Below are 9244 nucleotides of genomic sequence, written 5' to 3' on the forward strand. Positions count from 1 at the left end.
TGTTAGGAGAGGGAACCTTTGCAGCTGGGGGTTATGGGGGAGTCTTGCCGGATCTAGCAAAGTAGGGAATGCCCCATCCTAGAAGAAGCAGTCACTCTTCCGTCGCCCAGCCTGGAGGAATCCAGGCTCCCCTTCCCTGTGCCATCCTCCGCCATCCCTCGTGCCTCAGTGGGGAGCTCCTGTTGTCAGTTCTGTGGCAAGAGTCAGTGCAAGGTGTCAAGATCTATTTATGTGTCATTATGAGATTCTTCAGTGAATGTTCTGTGCAATATTTTATTTTGCAAATTTTTGGAAGTTTACATTTTTTCATGTTACTAGACAGTGAGGATTGTCAGGAGGAAAGGATTTATTTCCGTGGATGCATCAACAGGGAGGGGGAGGTTATGAATTGCCTAAAATCTGCCTCCCTGACCAACAGTGTCAGGGGTTTTTTCTGCAGGTGAAATGAACAATGCATGAAGGGTGTGAGCATCATTGTGTGTTTGGGGTGGAGTGCAGGGCACAAAGCGCAGTGAGAGATCATGCTAGTACATGTGGCCCATGATCAAAAAATGGCAGATAAATCCCTCCCAGGGCAGAGATTTTAGTATTATAATAAACTAGGGGTTAATATTAGTCCTTCCTTCAGCTTCATGCACAGACTCAGTGGGTCTTCCGCACGGTCTCTGGTGGAGTATCGCTTATCAGTTGTATTTTGGAATCACATAACTTGTTTTATTTCACAGGTTCACAGCTGGAAAGCAATTTGCCTCAGGGCGAAACACACCTTTGAGTTTTTGATTTAGATTATAGTTAGATGCAACTGTAAACTACAGACTTTTGAAACAGTAGTAGAACAAGTCAAGACTTTGGGGTCTATTGGGATGGAATGAATGTATTTTGTGTGTGAGAAATACATTAACTTTGAGGGCCAGGGGTAGAATGCTGTGGTTCAGATCTTTTTCTCCTCCAAAATCCATGTTGAAACTTAATCCCCACTGCAACAGTACTACGCGGTGTGGCCTCTAGGAGGAGATTGAGTCATGAGGGCTCCACCCTTGTCAATGGAATTCGGTGCTTTTATAAAAGGGCTTGACCTAGGACGTTCACTGCTTTTTACCCCTTGCATCCCCCACATGGGGACACAGCATTCCTCCCCTCCAGAGGATGCAGCAACAAGATACCATCCTGGAAAAAGGGAGCAGCTCTCGCCAGTTACCAGTCCTAATGGCACCTTGATCTTGGACTTCCCAGCCAGCAGAATTGTGAGAAATAAGTTTCCATTGTTCATAGATTACCCAGTCTGTCTTACTATGTTACAGCAGCACAGAGAGACTATAATAAAACATACTATAGCTGTTATTTAACTGTTTGATTCTTTCGGTTCAACTCTAATTCCCAGACAGCTGGGTTCAGGTGCTTACTCTGCCATCTCCAGGTTGTCGATCTGAGGTGAGTTTCGTAGAGTATCTGTGACACAGTTGTCTCCTAGTAAGATGGGAACAGATCTTTCTTTTATGGGCTGTTTTGTTGTTATTTGAGTTAGTACATGTAAAGCATTTGGAGTAATGCCTAGCTCTTGGGAAACGTTCCAAAACTTCAGTCACTGCTATTGCTATCATTAGCACAGTTTTTAGATTTTGAATTTTCTTTAAAATCGCTATGGACTTTGTCCTCTCCTGAACATGCCGCTCGAACTCTAGCTCTTCTAGATAGTGAATATCACTTGGTATATGATAGTGAGTATCACATAACATCCAATATTTTTATAGAGATAACCTGTGTTGATTTCTCATTTGTATATTTATTGTATTATCCACAAAAATGAGAAATCCACACTGATTTACAGGATATCATCATCTCTATTGAATTTATAACAAACCAAAATTAGGGACACATAACTTTCTCACAAATGCTTTACATTAATATGTCAAAACATACACTTCAATCAAATCGATCCTTACAGTTCTCTCCTCTTCTCATTTTGTGTGACGATAAGAACTCTTCCACATAATCGCCTGTTGAAATGTGTTTTCATTTCAGGGACCTTTGACATTCAAGGATGTGGCCATAGAATTCTCTCAGGAGGAGTGGACGTGCCTGGACCCTGCTCAGAGGGCTTTGTACAGGGACGTGATGTTGGAGAATTACAGGAACCTGGTCTCCGTGGGTGAGGATAACTTCCCTCCAGAAGTTGGGATCTGTCCTTGTGTATTTTTGTATTTTCCCTGTGTATTTTTGTGCCTCTTGGAGCACCTGTATTGTTTGACTTAGATTGAAGAAGCCCTGTTGATTCAAAATGAAAAGCTTCACAACGTGGCATCTGGCCTTTAACTGTCCCTTTTGTGTAGACACCCTGCCCCTTTGTTGCACAGCAGTGGTTCCAGAGCTGCAGTTTGCGTGAAACCTTATGGCAGACTTTTAAAATATCCAATTTCCCCCTGTTTTCTGCCCTGTGCTTTTGATTCAGTAGTTCCTGGAAGAGAGCGAGATACCTGCGTGTTACAGTGTGGCCTAAACTTTCAGAAAGAGCCAGTCAGTGGATGAGTTTGTCAAGTATTTTTCTGATCCATCTATAATGTCTTCTTCCTGTGTAAACATGGGGCCGGGATTCTGGAAAGGTCACAGCACATCTTCCTTTCTGTCTGTAAGCAGGAGTCTCTCTTCCTGACCTGACTATTATCTCTATATTGGAGCAAGGGAAAGAGCCATGGACTGTGGAGAGCCAAGCGAAAGTAGCGAGAAACCCACATAGGGGGAAATGGATCAAAAGTGTGAACACAGGTAAGAGCCCAGATGAGCGTGGTGGAAGCCGCGTCATTATGCAGTGTTTGGGAAACTCTCTGCAAGTGGGAGAGTCCTGTGGGAAAACAAAAGATTTCCTGTAAGCCCTGAAAAGAAATTCTTCTTCCCTACTTATCACTCTGTTCTTCAGACATTGTAAAAATTTATCCTTTCACCCTCCAGTGGTGCTGCAGCTCAACAGAGACCAAGGCAAAGTGTTTGTCATGATGGACAACACCTGACATCTGGCTTCCGTGAACTCTTTGCTTCCCTGATTCTGTGCAGCACAGGGAAGGCCGTTTCCAAGGGGTCTCTTGCCCCCGTGGTCTCTCCTTTTGTACTCAATTCCATCTGATGCTCAGTTCTCCATCCACATAGGTCAGAACTGTGGCCTCCTGGTCCTGATGCCTTGACCTATCCCGGTTCCATTCCCATTTCCTGTGCTTGGAAGACCTAATCAGGAGATGGGAAGACATGGCCTACTTCCGTTGCACGTGCAGCCTAGAAATTGCAGGGAGCTGTCTCAGGCTCTCTCTGTTCAGGTCCCTCAGTCATTTCTTCAGTTCCACTTTTGCCACTCTTCTCAGGTGGGTGACAGGGGAGTGGGTTGAGTCGTCTGAGATTGTTACTCGAGGAACTGTAAAGATAGTCAACACAAAGGTCCTCTCTTTGATTCTCAGTCTGACAAGGGGAGCCTTTCAAGTTCTTAGCTTAGGGTCTATGGACAGAGCACAGAGTCTTATCTCAAGATCCCTGAAAATCTGACCCCCAAATATGTTTGGATTTTTCTCTCTCCCAGTGTTCTATCTGCTACAAGAATGTAGAAAAACCTTGACTCTTCTGATTTTGTATCTCTTTTAAGTTTGTTTGATTTCGCCTCTGAAACTAGCTTTTGATAAACACATTCCTAGGGTCTGACATGCCATCCTTTTTTTCTGTTGTGATAACCCACATTTAGGTTATGGACAACATGTCGTGCACTATTCCATGGAGTGGGCTTACTGGTTAACAGAAAATTCTTGAAGAATAACACTTTGACCAATATCTTTCAGTATCATTCCGCTACATACAAACCTGCCCATTAAAGTCACTGAATAGAGTGGTAAGCTTGTCCCATGATATTCAGAAAGTATGAGATTCTGGGTTTTGATTAGTGTCAGAAAAGCATCCCGCAGGGGCACTGTGACAATGTTGATCACATATACTATTACTAAGGTCATCCTTTTTGAGCCAGCAATAAATGATGTAGGAATTTCTCCTAAGGAGAACATTGTCGAATTTGACAACTTCATCTCTATGAGGCTGTTGACCAAACCATTGTTCATGCAACATTTCTTTTGCCCAGTGTGTTCCATCATTCACTCTCCTACAACGAATATGAGTTTGATGCATCTTATTGAAGGAGCTCATGAAGTTGAATAAGGCCTATGTTTTTCTATTTTTGCTTTTTTTAAGAGACAGGGTCTTACTCTGTTGCCCAGATTGTAGTGCAGTCGTGCAATCATAGCTCACTGCAGCCCAAACTCCTGGGCTCAAGTGGTCCTCCTGCCTCAGGCTCCTGAGTAGCTGGGATTACATGTGTGTGCCACCATGCCTGACTAATTTTTCGTATTTTTTTTTTTATAGAGATAGGGTTTCACTATGTTGCCCAGGCTGGTCTTGAGCTCCTGGTCTCAAACAGTCCTCCTGTCTTGGCCTCCCAAAGTGTTGGTGTTACAGGCATGAGCCACCATACCCAGCCTAAATTAGTTCTATGTTTTTTAAGTCCACCATAATTTAAGCTACTGCTACTTTCATCTTGTACATTTCCATGTATTATAAATGAATTTTATTTTTAATTATCAGTTCTGTATTTCTGAGGATACTCAGTGTTCTTTGTTTTATGTTGCTATATGTGGTTACTGGGGAGTGCATATTGTTTTATATATTTTACAAGTTTTTCTTCTTTGCTATAGATGGTAGGCCCAGTAGCAGTTTACCTAAAACTTACACATACTCCATTATATTTTGGTAAGATAGTTGTAGTTATTCCTTTCACTTCTGATTCATCTTACTTAATTCTTACTATTAAAGTATACATTTGTCAATTAAATTTATTACACTTTTAAATTGGAATTGTTTGCTATCTTGAGAATATATATATTTTAATTAAGTTACTCTTAATTGCAGAGATACTATTACATTGATTGGCCATACTTTGCTATATAAGATACACTGCTTTTCTACAGTATGTTTCAATTTTCTAAATATAATTTGTTGAGTTTTGTTTAAATTTTACTGTTTTTTTTCTATAACAAATACTGTATTGTAATAATTATTCCCCCTGTCTAGATTCATCATGCCCATCTTAGTATATTAATATTTAAATGTCTCATCTTATTTTACACTTAGCCCATTTCTTTCACTTCAAGGGCTTCTCCACTGGCTTATAAAACCTGTATTTTCTGCTTTTTATATATGGCCTCTTTATGTTGAGTTTGTTTCATTCTATTCCCAATTTGTTGAGTGATTTTGTCATGAAAGGGTATTGATTTTTTTTTAAAATGCTTTTTCCTTCATTCTGTTAATGTGGAGCATTGCATTTGCTGTCTTAGGTTGCAGCATCCTTACATTCCAGGAATGAGTCCCACATGGTCATGGTGTACAGCTCTTTTCATGTGTTGTGTTGAGTTTTGATTGCTAATATTTTCTTGAGGATTTTTGTATCAGCATTCATGAGAGATACTGCTCTGTAGTTTTCTTTATTTGTAATGTCGTTGTCTGGCTTTGGTATCAGGGTCATGCTGGTTTTTGGGTTGTAATTCTTTTTTTTTTTTTTGATGGCTGTTCACTTTTATTTGTGAGTAGATCAAAGGCAGCCATGGAATACAAAACTTGATTTTAGAAAAGTATTGAAAACATTAATTCATAGAAAAGTATTGAAAACATAATAGCAATTCATGTACAATTGCTATTCCAAATGATAATTCAGTAAGATGATAGTATAAAATTTTCTGTTTATAATTTAAAGGTTATCTCAACTATCTTATAAGGAATCATGTTTTTAATTTACTACAAGCCCAAATATCAAAATTGTCCCGATTTAAAATCAATTTCCAAAGTCTCTTTAAGATGGAGATAAAATTTTCTTCAGGGCAGTAGTTTTCAAACGAATGTGCATCAGCATCCTTTGGAGGGTTTGTGAGAACACAAATTTCTGGGGCTCTACCTTCAGAGTTTTTGGTTCAGTGGGTCTGGGGTAGGGGCCAGGAATTTGCTTTGCTAGCAAGTGCCCAGAACTTCTGATGCTGAGTCCAGGAATCACATTATGAAAACCAGTGCTTTAGGGAAAATTTATAGGAATTTATGCAGGAGAGCTTTTTCTCTACTCTTTTTTTTTTTTTAATTTCAAAATATTAAGGGGATACAAATGCTTTAGTTTACATGGATTGTTTTTGTAATGCCTAAGTCCTGGCTATAGGTGTGACTGTCTCTCAAACAGTGTTCATAGTACCCATTAGGTTGATTTATTCCCCTCTTCTCTTCCCCCCATCCCCTGGTTGCTTTCCATTGAGTTTTACTTCCCTCTGTGCACATGTGTGCTCATCAGTTAGTTCCAATTTAATAGTGAGTATATGTGGTGTTTATTTTTCCATTCTCGAGGTACTTCACTTAGGCGAATGGTCTCCACTTCCATCCAGATTGTTGCAAAAGGTATTAATTCTAAATTACCATTTACTAGATTATTCATTAGATGAGTTTGTTGTGGTTATTTACCATTACAATATATTGTGCTGTGGCTTGGCATTTATTTGTTCACAATAAATGTGAAGTAAATATATGTAATTTTTTCCCTTCAATTATGAGAGAGCCATATGTTTACTGACAGTTGGCGTACTTTGGGATCATGATGGAAAACAACTTCTTTTAGTACTAATACATGTTTGCACAACATGCATGTTTTGGTCATAGGGTGTTTAAAACTGGGCTTCCCTAAAATTGATTTGAATTACATATAATCACCCTTTCTTTACTAAAGAATTATGCTCCTTCTGTGTCCCTAAAAATCATGGTGGAAAGGTTTCATAGCTGTTCAGTATAAATATTACTATTGGTGTCGTATGTTTTCAATATGAAATATTTATTTGCCAATTGTAATTAATAGGAAACCCATGTTTCATTATATCTTGTAGATATCTCTTCTAAATGTTTGATCAAGGAATTACTACCAATAGAGAACTGTAATACAGGAGAAAAATTCCAAACAGTGATGTTGGAAAGACATGAAAGCCATGATGTAGATTTTTACTTCAGGAAAATGCAGAAAAATATACATGACTTTGAGTTTCAGTGCAGAGATGGTGGAAAAAATTATAAAGGAGTGCCAATGACCCATAAAAAAAATCTCACTGGTAAAAGAGATGGACATGATCCAGGACATGCAGAAAATAAGCCTGTTCAAAATCAGCTTAGATTAAGCTTTCAATCAAATCTGGCTGAACTGCAGAAATTCCAAACTGAAGGGAAAATTTATGAATGTAATCAAATTGAGAGGACAATTAACAGTGGTTCCTCAGTTTCACCACTTCAAGGAGTTCTTCCTAGTATCCAAACCAACATTTCAAGTAAAGGTGGGAATGATTTTATGCATCCTTCATTACTCACACAAAACCGGAAAACACACATTAGGGAAAAACCTTACAAATGTAACGAGTGTGGTAAAGCCTTTCATCGGAACTCACTACTCACTATACATCAGATAATCCATACAGGAGGGAAACCATACCAATGTGATATATGTGGCAAGGTCTTCAATCATAATTCAAATCTTGTAAATCACAGAAGAATTCATACTGGAGAGAAACCATACAGATGTAAAGAATGTGGAAAGTCCTTTATTCAAAGTTCCAACCTTGTAATTCATCAGAGAATTCATACTGGAGAGAAACCTTACAGGTGTAATGAGTGTGGCAAAGCCTTTAAACGGGGCTCATGCCTCACTACACATCAGATAATCCATTCAGGAAAGAAACCATATAAATGTGATGTATGTGGCAAGGTCTTCAGTCAAACCTCACATCTTGCAAAGCACCGGAGAATTCATACTGGAGAGAAACCATACAGATGTAATGAATGTGGCAAGGTCTTTAGTCAAAATTCACATCTTGCAAGGCATCGGAGAATTCATACCGGAGAAAAACCTTACAAATGTAATGAATGTGGCAAAGCCTTTAATCTGGTGTCGTTACTCACTAGACATCAGATAATTCATACCAGAGAGAAACGTTACCAATGTAATGAATGTGGCAAGGTCTTCAGTCACAACTCATCCCTAGCACGTCATCGGGGAATTCATACTGGAGAAAAACCTTACAAATGTAATGAGTGTGGCAAAGCTTTTAATTGGTGGTCACTCCTCACTAGACATCAGATAATCCATGTCAGAGAGAAACCATATAAATGTGATGTATGTGGCAAAGTGTTCAGTGAAAGTTCACGCCTTGAAAGACATCTGAGAATTCATACTGGGGAGAAACCTTACAAATGTAATGAGTGCGGCAAGGTCTTCAGTTACAGTGCAAACCTTTCAATTCATAGAAGAATCCATACTGGAGAGAAACCTTTTAAATGTAATGAATGTGGCAAGGTCTTCAGTTACTACTCATGCCTAGCACGTCATCGGAGAATTCATACTGGAGAGAAACCTTACAAGTGTAATGATTGTGGCAAAGCCTATAGTGAGCGTTCAAGCCTTACTAAACATCAGGTAATCCATACTGAAGAGAAATCTTACAATTGCAATGAATTTGGCAAGGCTTTTGTGCAAAGTTCAAAACTTGTAAGATATCACAGAAATTTTACTGGGGAGAAACCACACAAATGCAGTGAATGTGGTAAAACTTTTATTCATAGGGCCAGCCTGGTTTACCATCAGAGAAGACATACTGGAGAAATGCCATACAAATGTATAGAATGTGGCAAGGTCTTCAATTCCACTTCAAACCTTGCAAGTCATCGGAGAATTCATACTGGAGAGAAACCGTACAAATGTAATGAATGTGGCAAGGTCTTCCGTCATCGCTCACCCCTAGCACGTCATCGGAGTATTCATACTGGAGAGAAACCTTATAAATGTGATGAGTGTGGCAAAGCCTTTAGAGTGCGTTCAATCCTCGTTAACCATCGGGTAATGCATACTGGAGAGAAACCTTATAAATGTAATGAATGTGGTAAAACTTTTATCCAAAGGTCAAAGCTGGTGTACCATCAGAGGAATCATACTGGAGAGAAGCCATACAAATGTACTGAATGTGGAAAGGCCTTTGGACAGTGGTCCTACCTCAATAAACATAAAAGAATTCATTCTGGAGAAAAACCTTATAAATGTCACGAGTGTGGCAAATCCTTTATTAGCCGCTCAGGCCTCTCTAAACATCAGATAAAACATACTAGAGAGAACCTTCCAAATACACTGAATTTGACAAGGCCTTTAGACATTGTC

General features: G+C 39.3%; 1 protein-coding gene across 1 annotated transcript in view; it reads left to right on the forward strand.

Annotated features, from left to right (window-relative positions):
* LOC105809516 (zinc finger protein 841-like) overlaps positions 1–9244 on the forward strand; it is a 56987-nt gene that overhangs the window by 7223 nt on the left and 40520 nt on the right. Inside the window, exons 2-4 of the mRNA XM_012643338.1 lie at positions 2023–2149; positions 2635–2763; positions 6936–9241. Of these exons, the coding sequence (XP_012498792.1) occupies positions 2023–2149; positions 2635–2763; positions 6936–9241 (2562 nt within the window). The remainder of the gene's footprint in view (positions 1–2022; positions 2150–2634; positions 2764–6935; positions 9242–9244) is intronic.

The sequence above is a fragment of the Propithecus coquereli genome, unplaced genomic scaffold (assembly GCF_000956105.1).
Source record: "Propithecus coquereli isolate 6110/MARCELLA unplaced genomic scaffold, Pcoq_1.0 Scaffold196, whole genome shotgun sequence".
NCBI lineage: Eukaryota > Metazoa > Chordata > Mammalia > Primates > Indriidae > Propithecus > Propithecus coquereli.